The sequence below is a fragment of the Lagopus leucura genome, unplaced genomic scaffold, assembly GCF_019238085.1.
Source record: "Lagopus leucura isolate 7727_CA_CO unplaced genomic scaffold, USGS_WTPT01 Super-Scaffold_100008, whole genome shotgun sequence".
Lineage (NCBI taxonomy): Eukaryota > Metazoa > Chordata > Aves > Galliformes > Phasianidae > Lagopus > Lagopus leucura.
The window spans coordinates 34,813,277-34,834,432 of NW_024962265.1; the positions used below are offsets into that span (position 1 = coordinate 34,813,277).

Consider the following 21,156-nt stretch of genomic DNA (forward strand, 5'->3'; position numbering starts at 1 on the left):
TAGGAATAGGAATAGGAATAGGAATAGGAATAGGAATAGGAATAGGATGCCTACCCACCAAAGTACAGATAACTTGTTTGCCTTATGAGCTTCCAACAGCTGGAAGAAATAAGGTTATTCAAATACCATCCAAAGCTGCTAGAACCTTTAAGTGTGCTTTCAAGTATATATGTTTATATTGCTTTATTAAAACGATCACATAACATTGCATAAAATATGCCGTCCTCTGATATTTTTATTTTAACAGCATCTATAATAATTCTGACATAGTTGTATAAGTTTTATCTTCCGTGTAGAATTTTATAATGCAGTCTCTTTACAGTTTTTACTCCTAATGCAAGTCAGTCGTAATGACAGTGCTGGGCAAGACAATGGAAAAAATGAAGAAACACCTTCAGAATAAGCAGTTATTGTATGAATTGTAGCCTGAACCATAGCCTGAATGATCTCTGACAGAGCTGATATGGCTGGTTGTTTCCTGTGCCAGGAACTACTGTGGAACCCCACCAGGAAGTGTGCTACAGAGAAGGATCACATTACACCCTTGTTTTATGGTTCATTTCACTTATTTAATGCAATTTGAGAACCTGCAAAAAAAAGAGCACTGTAGAAAGGCGATGTTTATTTTTTGAAAATATGTCCCTTATTTAACACAAGTGGGTTGGGTTTTGGGGACACCTAATGTGACACATGGAAAATCAGTAGGCTCATACAGCAAGTTGTACAGCAAAAGCATTATTTTTCCATGCTCATGAAATGTAAAGAATCATGCAAATAGTTTGCACCTGTGCAGCTTTGCTTGTCTGCAAACCTACGGTATGCTGCAGTGCAACAACAATGAATATCAGAGTAGTTTTCCTTTACTACTCCAAATAAATTTTAATATAGTACAGTGGTTTATTAAAATTACGCAGCCTAAAAGGGTTGTTTAGTATTCCAGCTGATTTATGGAGAGTGATAAAACATTCCAAATTTTTTTTGGAAATAAGGAACATGCAATAGCTTGTATTGCTTTGACAAAGCCATTTTCATGCAAAAGTAGAATGTTGAAAGTGCTAACTAGATAATGATTCATCAGTTCTGGCACAGGAACTAATTTTTTTAATGTGTTACTTAAAAATGTGTGGAATGAACAGCTGGATACCACAGTTGTGACATGCCATATTAAGTCTCTGTCTGTTTTCCCCTACAGTGATCTCAGTATGAACAACATTACTAAGCTGCCCTCGAACCCCGTGCACAATCTCCGCTTCCTGGAAGAGCTGTAAGTATCATTGTATCCTTGATGGGCATAGTCAGTGCTAGACACATTCCTGTGTTTGTCTCTCATACTTACTGTGGGAACCAGATAAAACGGTGCAGGAAAGCTGTCAGCCTGACACTTTTGGCACATGCGGAAACACTTAGTTGAAAAAAATAGATTGCTTGTGATTCTGGAAGTGAACGTATAAAAGAGTTACCGAGAGGCTACAACTTCTCTAGGCAGGGACAGAGCCAAACAAATTAAAATTTTCAAACAAGGGCTGTTTAAAAGAACTGGATTGCTTTTTGGAAATAGTTAAGCAGCAGGATATTAAAAGTTTGAATACTGGCTCATGTTTATTAAAATAGCAAGTAAAGCTATAATCAAAACCAAATCTTGCTGCTTCGTTCTGCCTGTGTCAAGGACAATTGAGTCCACATTTCCTAGTGTCGGGGCTTCTTGTCCCAATCACTTTTAATTACTGTTTCCTTACTCTGAAGTTTAGCATCCCTGAAGGCTGACTGTAAAATGCAGAATCCTACACAAAGCTTAGTTAGGCTATCTAGTACGTTCACTGAGGGGGAAAAGCACTCTGCAAAAACCAGCTGACCAAACACTACATCAAAAGAGGAATGCTGGTTTGAAGTGATGGTGACTAACCAAAAGTGAAAAGTATTGTGCATTCTTGAGACCTGGATTTAGCAGTGACCCTAGCTACAATGACCCAAGCTTAAAAGAAAATTTAAGTTCCTGAGGAGCGACGGAGACTCTGTAAATGATGTACCAGAGGTCTTGTGGGAAACAGCTGGCACCTGCATCTGCATCTGCATGAATACCTCTAAAAGTTGATTAAAAGAATTGTGTAGGCATCGATCCCTCCTATGAATCGTGCTTTATAAGCTTTTAAAACGAAAGCCCTTTTTTTTATAGCGAGTTTAGCTACTAACACACCATAAAACCCACGTAAGATATGCAAAGTCATGATTGTGCCCTTCTTGCAAAGCCATAGTTTATTTTAAGCTGTCCTTTAAGCACAGTCCTCTGCAATTTAAATCACCTTTGGGTGTTTATTGCACTGATGACTTCTGGTGTCCTTGCTAACATTCATTAGAATTTTGACATCTTGTATTTGCAATTGGCATCTATGAAGGAAAAAAAAAGAGAAAAAAAAAAACCATTTTGGTGATGCTGAGTTTGAACAGTGCTTCTTTTCTTCTCTTTCCTTTTCATCTTATATATTTTTGTCTTATTTTTATTACTGGATTTACAAAGCATTATTTCTTTTAATTCTGTCTTCCTTTGCTTTCTTCCTTGCTTTGGTCTTTATTGCTCCTGGTGCAGGTTTCAACCAAAGCAGGGACATAACAAGGAGAGATGTCAAACACCAAGGATTACAATATTAAGTGCGCATGAAGGGAATCATTCCACAAAGACTTAGTGGATTTTTTAATGTACATGTTTGCTTGGTCATTCTCAAGGAGAAAAAAACAAAAGTTTGGGCTTTTCGTGGAATGGAGTTTTCATGCATTAAGCCAAGTTGCCTTCCCTCTCAGAATTAAATGACCCAAATAGTGAGACACATCACAGCTTGAGAGGCTGTTCAGCAATCTACTTCATCTCCCTGGTCAAGAAATTTGGAGGTATTTAGAAGTATTATTCTTGTGCTGAACCCATATGTTCCACCTGAAATATGAAACCACTGTCCTTGTAACCCTTTCTTCCAAATTATGTGATTTCAGTTTCTCATCATTGATAGCAGCAAGAAAGTATTTCATTGCTACATCTTGCTTTCCATGTGCAAAGTCAGCTCCCCATTTGTTTCACACCATCCAGTCATTCTGATGTTGCTTTATAACAGCCTTCCAATTTATATTCACTTTCAAGTAAGTATAGACAAATGAACCCTTTGAAGATCTGAGGTAACTGATTACCTCTTCTTAAGGCAAATTCAAACACATTGTGCTGGGAGCGCCTTTGGTGCTCAGAGCCATGTATGGTACAATTCACTCTAGTAATACTTAGAAGTGTAGACAGTGGAAGGGGAACTGTATATTAAGTTCTGAAGCAGGCAGTAACAGCCGCTGTAGTTTCTACCCTCCTTTTATACTCATTTCTGAGCATTAATTGCACGTATTAAAATTATTTTACCCATCCAAGCATTGCTATATTATTTTTACTCCTGGCTTACCTGGGAATTCTGCATTTTGTTTATCTGTCTCAGTTAAGGTGGACTGTTGTAAAACGTAACTTGACTAATAATGCAAACATGGTAAAAATAAGGTTTTACAATGTCCTTGTATCAAAGCATTGACCCCATGAGATTAAAATGCATCTTAGAAATGCCTATCCACTCTTTTAAATACAACAACAGCAGGAGCGTAAAAATGCAAATTCTAGGGCTCTTTAACATTGAAAAATGTATTAGTAGTCTTTATAGTAGGCCTGGTTCAAAAATCTGATAAAGGTTAACGATAGATCGACTGAGATTTAGATTAAATGCTGCATGCTTGATGTGTGGTTTGGCAATACTAGCATCTCATTACCCCCAAAGAACTGGTCAGGTCTGCTCTGCTAATTCTGACCTCCTAAGCTGACTGATCCACTCCTCAAGATGAGGTTCAACACCTCTGCAAGCAGCATTCTTGAGGTCCTGATGACTGTGCCTGGTATTTATCTTTAACCAAAGCCTTTGATCATTGAAATGCAGCAACATATTGAAACTATGCCATATTTTTGAGATGCATTTTCCTCCAAAAATTTTAGAAAATATTGTGGTACTTTGAAATGTTCTAGCTCCTGAAAAGTTTAGTTTTGAGCAAGGTCTTTTGCTTTCAAAATGATTTTTTTTCCAGGCCTTTGAGACCCATCATCATTTTTTCTTAAAATACACATGATGGAACTCCCACCAAGAAAGAAATCTATGCTTCAGCTGCTAGATTATCAGCAAGTTGCTCTGCATGGACTTGTACAACACCATTAAGGAGAGTTCTTCATTATAAATTCAAAATAATTGCAGATATTTATCAGTATTACTGAGCCCAAGACTCAATCCTGTGTGGAGTCTTTCTATATTTGTGTCATTCTATGATATATTTAGCACACTTGTATTAATAGAGTAGTGAATTAGAGCAATGCATTAACAAAAAAAGCTTTTTAGAAAGTATATAGAATTACGTAGGTTAGGACTTTTGAAGACAATATCTGAATGTAAGCATATCATTTTGAGATCACTAACACTTCAAAGCAGTGCCTGAAAGTGTTTTATTTTATAAATTGACATACCTGTGAAGAGTGAGGAAGAAAGCCAATAACTATTTAAAATGATATGATTCAGATCTAGCTACAAACATTTCCAGCTAGTTATTTCCACACATATATGGATACATATATGTATGTATACAGATAAATATATGCACACTCACCCATGCACACACATACATGAGGCTTTTATTTCAATTTTAAACACAGGAACGCTCCATAGAAGAGCAAATCTCCAAGTGATTCTTACAGTACTTTGCTGTTTTTCAGCAACTCAGAATAGACATTTTAGAAAAACTAACAAAAAAAAAAAAAAAAAAAAAAAAAAAAAAAACAGGACTGTTTTATTGCGTTTATTTGACCTACAGTTTCACAAAATCCAGTGACAGAGACACCTTCAAAGCTCCATACAGCTACAGGAAAGTTTATTGAAACCAATGTCCACATTTTTTCACATTGCCCACAGTATTATTACATCAGTTATTTAGGCAGAAGTGATTTAATCATGCATTTTAATACTATACTGCAGGCAGGATTACAGATACAGTGCAAAAAAGATGTATTATGTGAAAGTCACCATCAGGTGTGTGGAAATCCCTTTGCATTGCAGAAGTGCTAAAAGACCACTGAAAATGAAGATCTAAATAACCAGGCATGACCTATTATCTGTTCTTATTTACTATTTTCTTTTTACTTCCCTTTCTGTTTGCTCTGTTTTCCTACAAAGAGGTTTTTAAAACTGTTGGTGAGAATCAGGTGTTACTGTCCCTGCCAGCTCTGAATGGTGGGACTGAGCTCTTCAGTCATTTATGTCTTTGAAAACTGGGAGCATTGGCTCCTGGGGTTGTGTACCATCCTTCTTTTTGTGCTGGTACAGGCACTTTGTGGCCAGCTCTGAAAAATGGTTCTACACTTTTTACTGTTGTATAAGCTAGCAGTAAACATTACAGTGCTGCAGATACAGTCCAAAACATCTCTTAATTTACTTGAACACACTTTGGACAGGATGCTGAAAGTCTTTCCCAGAGATGAATCAGTGTAGTCTTAGAAACCTCCAAAGGAAAAAAAGTAAAAATACCTACAACAGATGTGCACAGCAAAAGTAAAACTAGGTGTTATCTAGTGTCTCAAACTGTCTACACACGTCCTTCTAATGTCAGCTAAACAGCAGTTTTATGTGTTTTGCACAGCAGGTTTTACAGCTGCTGTTCCTGATGGAAATCAGCTTGTGCTATCTCCATCAGCGAACATTTCAAGGACTTTCCCTGTTAAATGACTTCCCATCCCGTGTGTAATTCCAGTGCTGTGCTGGCTGACACATGACCTGGATATCCAGTCTCTTCACATGAATTGTGAAGCCAGTGTCTTCACTTCATACATGCACACATGCAGAGGCAATCTGTTTGGGATATGCCCTGTGCTCAGTACACAGTGTTTATCAGTGGCACATGGCTGTGGCACGTCATAAATCCCATCACTGTGGGACAGACTTTGCTGATAACTCAGAGCTGTGGCTCCATGGCTTTGCAGGGAGGCACGGAAGTCCTGACAGGGGGAAGTGCACCGGTCATTGACTGCACAGCAGTAAAAACAGTGAGAAGATATTGATCAAGTTAATCAATTGGAAGCAATTGTAATCATTTTCACCCCTAGCTTTCACACAGTTGCTTTGATTTACTAGAAAAAACATCAGATCCAAATGCAGAAGATTCCTAATGTACAAGATGACAGCCCTGGTGGAGCTGAAGCTGTCACTGCCTTTGTCTCTGTCCCTTTGATGCCACCAAGCTAAAGGACAACAAAGAACTTCCCTGTGTGGCTGGGTCATCTTGGCACCCTCCAGACTGCCCCTCTTGCTCTGTTATCAATGATGACAAAATGAGGAACAAAAAGAAGAGAAACTATAGGGCAAATGCCTTACTAAATTAGAGCAGCTTGCATTGCTTGTAGAATGGATTGTGCTGACAGACAGTTATTCTCAAAATGTTAACACAAATTTCAGGGAGCAGCCTTGACACTGCTGTGCATCTGTGGTGTGAAGGGGCAGTAGGGAAGAAGGTGAGGGGATCAAGATAATGAGAAATGAAAATAGGAAGACTTGTGCAAGTAAGAACAATGAAGGTTCTATGCTGATATCCAAGAAACTATCAGTGTATCAGTGATGCTGCACTGCTCTTACTGAACGCCAGATAAAGTGAATTTTCAGCTTGTAACTTGCACGTACTGCTTGGAACCTGTAATTTATTACCAGCAGTATTCAGTAGGAACTGGTTTATGCTATCAAATAGTCACAGGAAGAGCTTTTCGTGTTTTGCGATCAATACAGATAGTAAAATTATACTTAATTAACTTAGATGAAGCTATACTTTATTAAATGTGTTATATTTCTACAGATCCTGAGGCAGGGTTTTAATTTAAGTCTTACACATTCTGCATGTACTGCAGTAGCAAGTATGCAGAAATTACTTTTTGTCAGTGGAAGTTCAGCCTGTTTGTTCGCTGCTTCATTTCAGTGCAGTGCACAGTTCCGATACGCACTTCCATTTTTCACTTGCTTTAGGACTATAGGCACTGAATTCAGCCCACATTACATTTATGTCTCTTTAAGCACAGTTCTTAAGTTTGGGTTTGTTTGTTTGTTTATTTGTTTGAATTTCCAAACAGGAGTAAGTAATTTATCCTCTAGTTCTTTAGCATTGCTTCACTGTACTTCTCGGAGAAAAGCTGTAACATCAACATTTGGAACTGCACGATTTGTGTCCTTTGCCAATGGCACAGGAAGGACAAAACAGTGAGGACAATTTGTTATTGATTGTTTGATTGTGGTGCTTCATTTCACAGTACGTATCAACCAATTCCTGTTATCAGTGATGATAATTTATCCCAGTAGCAGTATCAGAAGTGTAAGCAGCGCTTTGAAGGCCAAAACTAGGAAATGTAATGTATATAACTTACCATTTGTTGTTTCATCTTGCTGCAACACTGAAACACAGAGGAAGGAAATTTAACAAATTTAAGATTACTCTGAGACCCGTGATTTGGTGACAGGGTTCTTCAAACGTGGAAGTGAAATTCTTTCTCTTACTGCAAGTAACTTTGGAATCTGATCCTGTAAATCGACATAGGATTTCCTGGCTAATATTGGCATGCAGCCTAGGAGTTCACTGTGCTGTAAGTCAGAGGGCAGGTACTTGTCCATGTGGTAAAAGGACACCACTGGAGCCCTCTAGTAGGGCACTGGCCTCTGCCATGCTGAGAGCAAGGCAGCTTGTTCCCAGCACTGGCCATGGGCAGCTGCATGAATGGAGCAGTCAGTTGTCCATAGAAAACGTAGGGTCACAGTACTGAATTGTGCAAAGTGCAGATAGAATCCTCCCCTTTTATAAGTGGAAAGAGAAATAGTAAATTTTAGACCACATCCTTAACTGACAACAATCTAAGATCTCTTTTATGAAAGCCAGCTCAAGATCAAATACACACTGATTTCATTCCAACTGCTTGAGGTCAGTTGGAGTTATTCCAGTTTACACCCTCTGAGAATTTGGCACACGCATTTTAAAAGGCAATTAGGCCCTGAAGCAGGAGCAGACTGTGTTATATTTGAATTTCCAAGTAGCAATAAATGTAATATACAGCACAGTTATGATTTGCACACTCCCCTCCTGCTTTCTTAAGGAAAGGAGAGCATCTTTATATTTTCTTCTTTGATCTCTCTGATCATCACATTTTTTTAATATATCATTTGACCTACTTTTTATATTACTGTGATTACAGTTTTAATTAACATGACAGATTGAAATATAAAAAGATAATTAAAATACACAATAACATTTAAATTCTTAGTCTAACAAAGTAGTTCCACAAAAACATTTTGAAAAATATATGCTGATATCATCCATTAATTAATTAATAATTAACACACTAATTACCCACCAATGAATTCATAAATTTCTGTAGCATTGACCCAAGAATAATCATTAAAAAATATCAACCTCATATCTCAAATTTTAATTGACTTTGCGTAAGTTCTTGATTAATATCCATATTGTCAGAACTAGTTTAAGCAAGAACATATTGTTTTATCTACGTATAGGTGCGTATATAAACTGAGGAAAGCTCTTATCATAGAAATACATATTGACTGTACATTTATATAAACTAAAGGTGTATACACTGAATGTGTTTTGTACATGTCTGTCTTTGGTCAGTTTGACAGGAAACAAAATTGAAGCAAGCAATTTAAGGTGAGCAATTCTTCCTTGAACAGGAGCTATATTTTTTAAATTCAGAGCAAGCTTTTTTAGAAAAAAAAAATGGAAATATATATTTATATACACACATAATATATCTTCTACATTGTTTCTCCAAAAAATACGCCTAGAAGTGAATTGCTGTCAGATGTGATACTGAGACATGATGCAGTTATGAATCCAATTTCTGCTTATGTCAGCGCAACCTTTTTCACAGACATCAGTGGGACTGAAATTTCATCACTTATCCTTATCAATGACTGAGAAAAATTATTTTTCAGGCAATTAGGGGAGAGGAGGATCAGGTTTTTAGAAAGAAATTTTAAATTACAAAAGCAAATTTATCTGTATATATCTGTAGGTATAAAAGAGACAGACCACAATTTCATAAATGTTAATGTGATGTGGCATCAAATTTGGCAAGGTTGGTACCATGGAGCAGCAGAACTGGCCCAACTGTGGGGATTTTTCACCCTCTCAGGTTTTCTACACTTCTAATTTTTATTTGCAAAAACAAAGATTTCTGTCACCAGTTTCTAGGTTTGTCTGTATAATTCATTTTCAATTTTCTGTCTGGAGATTTTATTAACTGCAGAATGTAATGTAGCAAATAAGGAAATTAAACCTGTTTTCAAGGAAAACAGGCAAGCATAAAATTCATTGAGTTGTAACATTATTGATGGTGAACTACCCATCTTTAAATGTACATTTATATATATGTATATGTAGATATGACCAAATTCATATTGGCATTCTCTAAGTATAATAATGCAGTCCTTGTTCTCATTTCTCAAATACAATCAGCAAAATAATGATCAGAAGTAAAATGCAGAGTCAAAGGAAGATAAATGCACGATGGCAGGAAATTATTCCTGTAGATATACCTCAATATATTTTCATAGTTGACAGATGATTTTGAGTTGCACTCAGATATTGAATATTGCAATACATGTAAGCAAATAGCTTGAGGAGTGATTAAATACAATGCAGCACAAGTGATTAGGGGTTTTTTAATATCTGTGATATACAACTCAGTCTGTACAAAAGGACATACATTCTCCTTTAATATACTGTTCAACATGTCCTTTATATATTGTCCAATATATTTACCATAAGTTTGAGTGTAATGGAGTTCTACGTAACAGTGCTTATTCAGTGTAAGAATTAGAACAGATCTCTGATTTCTTAATAGAAGAGCTTTACTCTTGTACTGCTTATTTCTGCTATATGTTGAGCCATACCAAGATCCATAACAACATTTACTCTTCTGCATTTCTGCACCTTGCAAGACTTGAACAGTAATCTGTTCAGGAAAAATCTGTCGTGTTAATCCTCTTAGAATACAGCATGAGTGTTAATTAATATAAATCTATGCTGTTTCCCAATGAGACTACTATCTTCCTTTCATCTCTTTCCTACAGTTTTGATAGTACGAGATTTTGAAATGCACTTTACAGGTGCTTGTTCAGCACTTGTTGAACTAGATCTTACCTTGGACAAAGACAAAAAGCAGCCCTTGCCCCTGTTTTACTGTCACTATTTGCTGCAGACTGTGAGAAGTAGCTTGGTTAGGTTTGCAACAATTTCTAATGGCTACTGAAAAGATGCTTTCTTTATTAAGTGCCACAGTTCAATTACTACAGAGATTTTTTGGTGTTTCCAATTCACCTCCCTTTCCAGAAGGCAATGAGGAGAGGCTTGGTGCCAGGCAAGGTATCTTTCAATGCTGAAAACATACAAGCACAAAGCAATTTTGAGTCAGTGAAAAAAAAATCTTCTTCTAGAAATGTAATGGAAATACTTAACTGTGTTCAGTCACAACATCATACTTATCTGCTTCTTTCTGAGGAATGAATCTGTTCCTTTTAGACATGAGCAACAGTAGAAGGAAAACAAAGATTTTCTGATCTTTTTTAGAACTTTCTATGGATGTTTTATCAGTTGTGCTGTCTTAGGATTGTTCTCCTTAGTTGGGGATGACCATTTCTCAGAACTGTGTCACTGCAAGAGATGTTAGAATATACAAAAGAGATACACAGATGAACAAAACTCACAGGAGACACCATATATGCCTTTTCTTAGATCTGAGCAAGGCCAGGAACCTGACCTGAAGCACTGTAGCAATTCCAACACCAAGTAGAGTTTGCCAGCTGGGCTGAACTGTGTTGAAACATACTTCATAAATTGCTGCCATTTGAAAAGATAGAAGCAGTGTGCTTTTCTGTCAGCTCATTTATTTTGCATCTTTTAGAAAGAGATATGCAGTAGTATAGAAATTCAGCCTTTGCCACTGCCGAAAGTAGCCCAGTATCTTGTCTTCAAGAGTCTCAAATAGAGGAACCAAGGGAGGAATACAGTGACACATCCCCATATGTTTTCCAGCTGCCATTAATTTCTGTCTTAATTAGCAAGAGAAATGAAACAGCGTAAGTTAAATCCAGCTATAAAATAGTATAGCTATTTTAGGTACATGCCATCCAAAATCAGCAATACTGACTTTTTTTATTATCTTTTCGTTAGAGATATGATAACTTTGAGCCTGAATTAGTTTAATGTGATATTTCTAAAATAATAACTCTCAGAAATGCTGGAAAAGAATTTACTTTTAAAAACTGAAATTTAGAGTTCTTCTAATAGTAGAAACCATTTGGTTATGTGTTACGAAAAAGCTAGTTTATTCCTCCTCTCAGAAATCATTAACTAAATGCTAAACTGCAGAAACAGATAGGATGTCCATCCTCATCTATTCAGGGAAAGCGATATTTACCTATCCAGACTGAAATCACTACCCAGAGTCCATCCAAAGTTCAGTAAAAGTACTGGGCAGCTTCCCTGAAATAGCTTAGGGTAATGGAAAACAAAATCCCTGATATGGAGATGAGTAAACCCTGACAGATGCTTGATAGATACCTGTAGAATCAACAAGGGGATTTGTTTTCCCCTATGCCAAGACTGAGAATAGAAACACAGCAATAGCAAGAAAAAAATCCAGAAGGAAGGCATTAAAATGGTTGGGAACAAATAAGCCAAATTTAATGAGCTTTGCAGTATGTCTTAAATAACTGGTGTGCTAACTTCCATCCAAGAATATTGAAAGAATTAAACAATGAGCCCAATGAATCATTACTGCTGATTTTTTCCAAATCCCACAATGCTGGGGAATTCCAAAGGGCTGGGAAGATGCTGCTATTGTGCCAGTGTTCAGAAGTGGTCTTATGAGCATCCTGGGAATGGATAGGTGGTTTGCCTGACTTGGATCTAGTGGAAAATCATGAAAAGGATTGTCGTGAGAAAGAATTTACTTTGGTAACTGGAGGTCAGACATCATCATTATATAGAAAATGAATGTTGCCAGAAGTCTACCTTTTTTGATGTTGTCAGTTTGCTTGGTAAGAGAGCCGCACAGACATACATCTATTTTGGCATATGTGATACATTTAATTTAGTCCTCCGCTGAAATGTGGTGGGCTATACGTGATAAACATGATCCTCTGCTACACAAGCAGAGGAGTGTCATATAAAAGGACAGTAATCACTGTCTACAAAATAAGTCAGAGTTCTTTCCAAACTGAAAAATAATCAAAGCAGTGCTAAAAGAATGACCCGGGGCTTGAAAAACTCATAAGGCACAAACACAGAAGCTCTGCTTACAAAATAAAAGATTAACATGTGGTTTTCTCTATCTAAAGTGGACTTCTAATAAATGAAAAGACATTTAATTGACAAGATATTCTATAATTGAGAAAGTTGTGATTTAACAGGAAAAGAAACAGAATCCAAAATGAGATTTGGAATCTGAAAAAAGGAAAGAAAAAAAAAGAAAAAGAAAAGAAAAAGGTGGGAGGAATTACATCTCACTTTAACCGTGCAGATAGCTATCATTCTATCATTCAAATAGCTCAGGAACAGCATCCTTTGCTTACAGCTGTTTGTCAACTTCAGACATTCCTCTGAATGGTGAAGCTGGGGCCATACAGATGAGTAATGCTCTAATGGTGGTTGTGGGTGGCTGGATAATTCAAATGGGCATTATAATAAAAATGGCAGCAATTTAGGATATTTTCTCTGAGAGACAGATTTTTGTTCACAACAACTGACAACAGAAGGAAACAGGGAAAAAAAGGTACATGGAAAAGTAAATATAACTTTCTGCAGTATCGTCTCATTAAAACTGTGCTGAATGCCCATGAGCCGTGTATATGAATACCTCTGTGCATAGGTATTTCTTTCTGACTATTACAGGTTCCATAAAACCATTTTAAAAATTATGACTGTCCATTTTCCAAAAAAAAAAGGCCAAGCATTAAGGCTTACCACAGAAAGACTTCTTGTTAATTTAGAAATAGTCAGTATTACACATCGAAACAAAAAAAGCTGGTTAGTGTCCCAATTACATTACCACAGTACTGCATTTAAAGCAGGGAGGAGCGTGCTTACCATACCAGAGTGCTTAAAGAGCTCTAATTTTCTTAGCTAACCTTTTAAATAAAGAATATTTCAGATCTAAGAAGCAGTATGAACATGTAGTGTGTCTGGTAGTTTGCTTTGCAACAGCTGCGAAATTTATTGCAACACAGCCACTCTTTAAGACAGGATGGTGCCCTGACAGTGCCAGCTTGAGACTTTAGAGATATGAGTTCAGTTATCTGTTTTTTACTGAACTCTCCATGATACTCAGTGAGACACTTTTAGTAAGTGGAAACCTAGCACAGAATGGCCAGGGTTAGAAGGGACCTCAAGGATCATGAATCTCCAACCCCACTGCCACGTGCAGGGCCACCAACCTCCCCATTTAATACTAGTCCAGGCTGCCCAGGGCCCCATCCAACCTTGAACACCTCCAGGGACGGGGCATCCACAACCTCTCTGGGCAGCCTGTGCCAGCACCTCACCATTCTCTCTGTAAAGAACTTCCCCCCGACATCCAACCTAAATCTTTCCTCCCTTCCTTCCCATCTGTGCCTAGTCTTTTTTTCAGTAAAATTTTGTAGCCTCTTCTGGTTCATGTCTAAGACTAGAGTTCAGTCATATCAGTAAAATAACGGTACAAAAGGCTGAGGGGGTTAAACGTTTTGTAGTCTTTCCAAAACTCTATATAGTAAACTGAAGTCAGCATTAGAGAGATCTCTAACTTTTGCTGGCCTATAATCCACAAACAGCATTTGCTTTCAGAGAACCAGTGCCTACTCTAGTACATGCCTGATTTATCCAGTATATACAAGTGTGTGCCAGGTTCTGCTCACTGATCTGTCTGCTGGTGTGCAGGTACACATACCCAGGTCTCAGATGCCTGAACCTCAGACCCCGGTGCACCTCATGTGAGCAGTGAGCTCATTGGCTCTATATTAATAGCCCTGCAGAAGAGCACTTTTCTCTCTGAACAAGGTCACACCAGTCAGCAATTGTGTGCACAGGGAAGATGCTTTCCCCAAATTTATAATACATAAAAAGTCATTGGTGTTGGCATCTAGAGTCATGTTTTCTTCCACTGTGACCAATATTTTTCTGTGTGGAAGAGAAGTCTAAAGTGCAAGTGTGCCCGGGACTCTGTAATTATCTTGGGGTAAATAAGCTTCAAAGGGAGATGAAGTTTAAGAACAGTCAGTGCTGGGTCTTTGGGATTGCAGTTCCAAGCACCTGGCACTTTCTACGAAAAGGATTAGCAACTCTGGTGCCTACTTCAGTGCTATAGGTTCCCCTCTGGCAGCTCAAGGCATTTGATGGAATTCATCCTCTGGTCTTTCCTAAGGGGTCCAAATGCCAAATCAAATGTCATCTCTGTCACCACATCAGCTGGCCTGTGCTAACTGCAATTTTGATGTACAATATCTTAACTGATGAGAAATTTCAAGTAATTCTGTTTGGCTTCACTTGATATGCAAATAGGGTGATCAAATCAGATCAACCCACAGTTGTGGGCATCCAAGAGCAGTAAGCAAGGCTCTACTGACACATAGTAACTTGACTCTCACCTCAAGCAGTCAGTTTTCCAGTGCTGGAAGAGGTATCATGGCACATTCCTGTTGAAGTGCAATGTCAGGAGGGTAAATGCAAGATGCTCTTCAGTTGCACTGCTGAGGAACGTACCAATGGCACTTCACATCAAAAATATGAGGGCTGCTCCCAAAGGCAGTGCCTCCTATTTTATTATATTGGCCCACAACATCAGAGGTGCACATTGGTGGTATGGCAGTACTGGTTGAATCTTCCCATCAATATTCCATTACATTTTGTTGCCGTGCAACAGATGGCAGCAGAGCAGCAGTCTGACACAATGGCATCTGATACGGAAGTACATATGAAGCAAAGGGGTGTCAATGAATTCCTCCATGCAAAAAGAATGGTACCCACTGACATTCATCAGCACTTGCTAAACATTTATGGAGATGAAGCAGCTGTTGTGAGCAGAGTGAGATGGTGGGTGCTGCATTTCAGCAGTGGCAGCAGTGATAGTGGGGCACCTCTGCTGGTGCAAATTGTTACAAGCACAGCATGCAGGCTCTTATTCATCACTGGTAAAAATGCACAGCTAATGCTCGTAACTATGTGGAAAAATAATGTTTCCTAGCTGAGAATTTGCTCTATCAAAGAGTGCCATTGTGCTCTCTGTAGTACTTTCAGTGGAAATAAATAGGAAGCATTACTTTCAGTGTAACCTGTGAAGACTTTCTTCCATAGGAACAAATCCTACATAATACTTTCTTCTATTTTTTAATTTCTTTTTATCAAAGTACCATACATTATAGAGATATTTGTTGTACTTTCCTCAGTCTGTAAAGTATTTTGAGGCATTCTGAGAAGAAGGGTACAACAGAATTAGGAAAAAACACCTACAAATTATAGCAAATACACTGCCATGCCACCAACAGAGAAGTTTGGGGTATTGTTATTGTAAAATGAACTTTATTCTTTACTATGTGGATATATTTTGATATTATGTGGAAATGAGTTAATGCAGCTGAGTTAAATGTGCACAGACATCGTATATACACAATTCCAAAAGTGTATGCCTGTAAGTCTCCTGATGCTGATTATTGTTAGTGTATCTGTATTTTAGTTTCTGAGGTTGTTCTAGTGCTTAAAAAGAGAACTACAAAGAATTAATTGTCCATTTTAAGCCATAATCTTGATTTATAATGAACTTGCATTTTGTCTCTGCAGTCCAGCTGTCAGTAAATCAACTATACAGTTAAGAGCTCCTCTTGATATTTTGCTTTTAAAAGTATATTAATGACAAAACAAGGCTCTTTTACTACTACCTCTGGCATCAGTCTTTCAAACATAGCTGTGTTACACTTTTTAGCAACCAAATTAATTCCACATGAAAGGAAAAAGTATTCACTCCTTTTTTCTTTCCCTTTTTCAAACTTTGCAGACGTCTTGCAGGAAATGGCTTGACATACATTCCTAAGGGAGCATTTGCTGGCCTTTTCAGTCTTAAAGTGCTGTAAGTAAACTGTGTGTTGTTTGATATATTTCTGATTTCCTAAATGCTCCAGGGAACTAATTAACCAGTGAAGTTTTGATCAAGTAAATTACATATTTTGATCAGCTCATTTTGAACAATTCAGTTGAAGTGAGATACATATGAACATCATTAAATCTTTGTTTTTTCATATAGAAAATATCCTAAACACAAAGATTGGAAAGCATTAATCGCATTCTAAAAACAACTTGCTCATCAAGTAGATGTCTCTGTACAATATCAAAGGTAAAAATTGGTTCAGTTCATAGTTTCTTTAGTTGTCTCAAAAGTTCTGTGTTCAGGCCTAAAAAATTTGGACTTTTCATGATCACACAGAAGTTGGGGTATATTGCCTTTTCCTTTTCTTGAGAGATGGGAGAGAAATCATTATTGTAGAACATGCCACAATTTACAATCTAGTTCTTATTTTGTATCTTGTTCTTTGTAATCTAATTAAGATAAGTTATTAAGAACATGACTGAAATGAAGTAATGAGACGACATATACAGTTACTAAAACTATTAGCAGCCCAAAAGTCACTGTCTATCTGTAAAAGGGGATCTTTTCCTTCAGTTCACAGGAATTGTTTTATGTGCAAGAACGCCAACCTCTTAGGCAGTGTCAAGCCAAGCCAGATGCTACTATAAAAGCATACTGAGCTTTAGTGCAAAGATATTAGGTGGGAAAGAAGTACAAAGAGCTACCCATTACATCTACTCTTAAGTTGGGCAGCTGTAGCTCTTGTTGGCCCACAGAGCTTCAGGCCTGCCAGAAAGTATTTCATTTACAATGTCCCACGGAGTATACCTCATTTTGAAGACATGTACTATTCCAGTGTTACCCAGATAGAATCCTTTTATAAATGGAGAAGTTGGTCTAAACAAGGATGTTAGGCAGTTTGAATGAAAATGTATTCTAAGGTAAGAAAAGTTTCTCCTGGAATTTAAAAGATTTTTCTGTCTTTGCAAGCTAAATCATGCAACAGCCTCGGAAAATAAATTTATCAGGTTATTGCTAACAAACTTCCTTCTGAGGAAACTGATTTAATTGGGAAATTTTCAGCAGTTGTTACTGAGACAAATTTCTACAAACTAAATCATAAACTGCTCATGCAGTTAAAAATGATGTTGGCCATAGTAGCTTTTTCTTAAATGAGAATTTCAAGAGTCAGTCTGTCAGAACTTTATCAGAATAAGAAACAGAAGTACTGAAGAAGGAAAAAGAAATCATACATACGGATGACAATTTCATAATCACTAGAGGCAATTCGGAGCTCAAGCTCTATCAACAGCAAGTAAGGTTTCATCTGTTAGCTTCCTCACCTACTTTGAAAGTCCTGCTAAAGCTGGTGTGTTGACAGAGCTAATGTACTGCATGTAATCGTTTGCTCTGAAGAGGGAGAATGAGCATTTTGAAAGGAGTGAGGGGAACGGAGCATTTGTGTAGATTGTTTCTGTGCTTGTATTTTTGAAGTAAAACCAGTAGAAAGGAGGTAAGCTTAGAAGAAAATTTGCAGTAGAAAAAAAATACCTTTACCGTGTTGATTCTGTTGTTTTTTTGTTTTGATTTGGTTTGTTTTTTTGTGCTACTCAAAATGTAGAATGCTGCAGAATAACCAACTACGCCAGGTTCCTACTGAAGCACTCCAGAACTTGCGCAGCCTGCAGTCTCTGTAAGTATATTTGGTAAATCAACTTGTGAGCTTGTATTAACAATAACATATAGGATTACCTATTAATTACCTGTTATATCACTCAGTAATGTCTTGAACCTATTTCTTCTTTTAAATCTCTTTGAAATGCTTTTCAAAAGAATTGTACTCTAAGTTAAAAATCAAAATGACTGATTTCATTCCAGTAATTTAGTGACATTGGCAGTTTCCTTGCAGTGTTATAAACTGGTTCACCACTTGAGAAGACTTGCTCTGCAATACGTTCTGTCTGTCAAGAAGAATATGGTCCCTGGAGCATCAGTCTTTCCCATGTTTTCTTGTTAAGGCTCTTTACAAGGGAAAAGAAAGAATCCCAAATAACACCCTTGATTTTTTTTTTTTTTTTTTTTTTTTTTAAGCAATATGGAAAACACTATTAGCTCATGAAAGAAAGTGTACTGGAGGACCCTTAATTATACTCTATGCTACAGGCAGATCTCCGTATTTATAGTTCTTGACTGGGTCATGCTGACTCAGTCCACAAGCTCCAGTTTTAACAGAACTCCTGCCAGATTTCCTAGACTAGGAGTGAGGATTGGCTGTTCCATGGTATGAATGAAATTATTTTGATGTGCTTCTGCCTCATGATTTAACAGTGGTTGTACCACATCGTGCTGAAAGCTGATCTAGCCCTATTAGACCTTCAGTAGCAGATACTGAAGGAAAACTAAAAGGTCAGACGAAAAATAAAATAATACTCCCTTGGTAAACTGTCCCAACTGCCAAAGCTTGGTGCTCAAGGACTTGCTGAGCGGCTTCTTTGAACTTGATAGCTCTTAGAGGATTTTCTTCTGTGAGCATGTACAATTGCTGTTTGAGATAATGTAACACCCATTATTTTCCATAGCAGCATATCTGCTGATCAGCTAACTCTGTGATGAGGTACCTTTTTTTATTTGCTTGGAATTTACTATCACATCATAAATGTGATATATATCACATATATGTATATATATATATATAGATAGATAGATAGATAGATAGATATAGATATATATAGATATATATAGATAGATAGATATATAGATATATGTATAGATGCTAATAGGTGCAGACGCTAGAAGTTATAAACAGCTGTTCCTTGTTGAGGTATCCTAGATTTTATGTACCTCTGTCCCATCTCCAATGGTTACAACTGTTGAATTCTTTCTCATGTGGAAACTATTCCCTTCATCTGGTCATCCTTGTTATTCTTTACTGAACTCTTTTCCAGCTCTTCCATATTTTGTTTGAGACGAGTCAAGGAGGAATCAGACCTGCATAGAATACAGCCTGGATTTGCAGAGGGAAATTATGGAGGTTTTTTTGTTACGTGCTTTCCTGCTAACCCCCAAACTTCACTTTGTTTAATTGTTTTAACTATTACTGAACACTGAGCATTACTTTTTACACTTAGTGCAACTTCAAGACATTATTTGCTTAGCATGTTAAGAGTTATTCAGGATTTTGTCTTGACAGGTGGGAATTTCCTTCACCTCATAGGCCTAGCTTTACATCTTCCTGTACTGAAATCCATCTGCCATGTTGTTATTCAGTGAATTAATTATCATTAGTTCCTTCTGCTGCACCTGGAGTTCACATTTTGCAATTACAAGGCCACTGTTGCTGTCTCCACATAGGATGCACAATAAATTCTGTTTCTAAATTATCCAAAGAATGTCATTGTCACTTGATACAAGAAAAAAAGATGGCTAAATTTTCTAAAGTATGTGCTAACTTTGAATGAGCAGCATGAAATCTCTAGATGATTGAAAATAGGCATGTTCTTTGGACATAAATAAACATTAGCTGAGATCTACTGATTGGGAAGCATACTGTGCTAAACATGTTCTCTTATTTTTTTGTGTGTAAAGAAGTTCTACCAGAAAGTTCACATCTTTTGCACACATTCAATTCAGATGAAATCCAATAATGAATCAATTTCTAGCAAACTTTTGTCGTCGGTGTATAACTTACCCACACACAGGCACACATTATACTACTTTAGCTCCCAAGTTCTTATGTCTGTCTCAAACAATACTTACCTCCTTAATATACAAAGCATTTGTTAAGGTTTGTAAAGGTGAAAGAGCCTTAAGAATTAATTATCTTATAAATTGTTATTTGGTCTGTACCTTTTTTTCTTTATTGACCAGACAGACTGAAATATCTTAGCCATATACTTTTGAGGTTGCAGTTCTTTCCTTTGATCTCTTTAAAAAGTCATGAGAAAATGCTGGTCTGCTGACTATATTAGATTTCTTTCTGCTAAACAAACAAAAAAAAAATCTTGCTGAGATCACATCATTCCATACACATTCTGGACCAAAACACGATAAGCCAAGCAAACAAGGGTTCCTTTGTTGCTCTGAAAGAGGCTGTTGAATTTCCAGTACAGTTTCCAAACAAAATGACAGTCTCACTCATTCTTTTCTGCAGATATTCTTTTCCATAGGTGAAGAAGCTGAAGAAGTGAACCAAACGTAGTTGCAGTGTGTAGTCTGCATTAAGAGCTGATATTTCGTGACAAAATTGAGACAGACTAAGAATAGGGGTGATCAGCATAAACTTTTAGCTGCATAGCAGTCCTAAGATGGAATGATACAGGTTTGTTCAGAAAAGCTACTATCAGCTGAAAGATGATCACTGGCAAAAGAGACCTCTTTGAGGGAAAGAAAACTATTATTCTTTTGTTTGCTTTAACTGGGTTGTGCTTGTCAGATAAAGGTGTGCATAGATTCAATTTCTTGTTTCTTACAGTCTAGGGATTTTCTGCTCACAAGGTGGTTCTTGCATTGGTTTCTGATTTACAATAGGAAGTATTTCTTGAAACCTTTGAAATAGCAGCAGTCTTTTCAGGGGTGTAATTAAGAGGTTAAAAGCCTGCACAAAGGCAAGTTCTATAAGATAACAACTTCTTGTGTTTATTATGTTTAACGAAACAGGTGGCATGGTTTTCGAAAGCTTCATTAACTCTTCTCTTTAGGTTAGCAAAGCTGCAAAAACCTGAAAACTGATGACAGGGCTTAGAGCTGCCTTTTGTATTTTCACCCAAGAAGGGCAGTCACGTAGAGAGGCAATCCATACTAGCCACCTTGATACCTTAATGAATGTGAAGAGGATTACATTAAAATCATTTTTATATAAAAATGTATGTGATTTTGTGTGTGCGCACATGAGCTGTATACAAGGGCTGTTCTGAAAGTAATGCCTCCCATTTTATTTTGCTGGCCCACAGCTGTGTTTATCT

General features: G+C 37.2%; 1 protein-coding gene across 1 annotated transcript in view; it reads left to right on the plus strand.

The window, feature by feature from the left end:
- The window catches only part of LGR5 (leucine rich repeat containing G protein-coupled receptor 5), an 84,004-nt gene that overhangs the window by 31,922 nt on the left and 30,926 nt on the right, over nucleotides 1-21,156 (plus strand). The window contains exons 2-4 of the mRNA XM_042872564.1: nucleotides 1,193-1,264; nucleotides 16,127-16,198; nucleotides 17,817-17,888. Coding sequence (XP_042728498.1) covers nucleotides 1,193-1,264; nucleotides 16,127-16,198; nucleotides 17,817-17,888 — 216 coding nt within the window. The remainder of the gene's footprint in view (nucleotides 1-1,192; nucleotides 1,265-16,126; nucleotides 16,199-17,816; nucleotides 17,889-21,156) is intronic.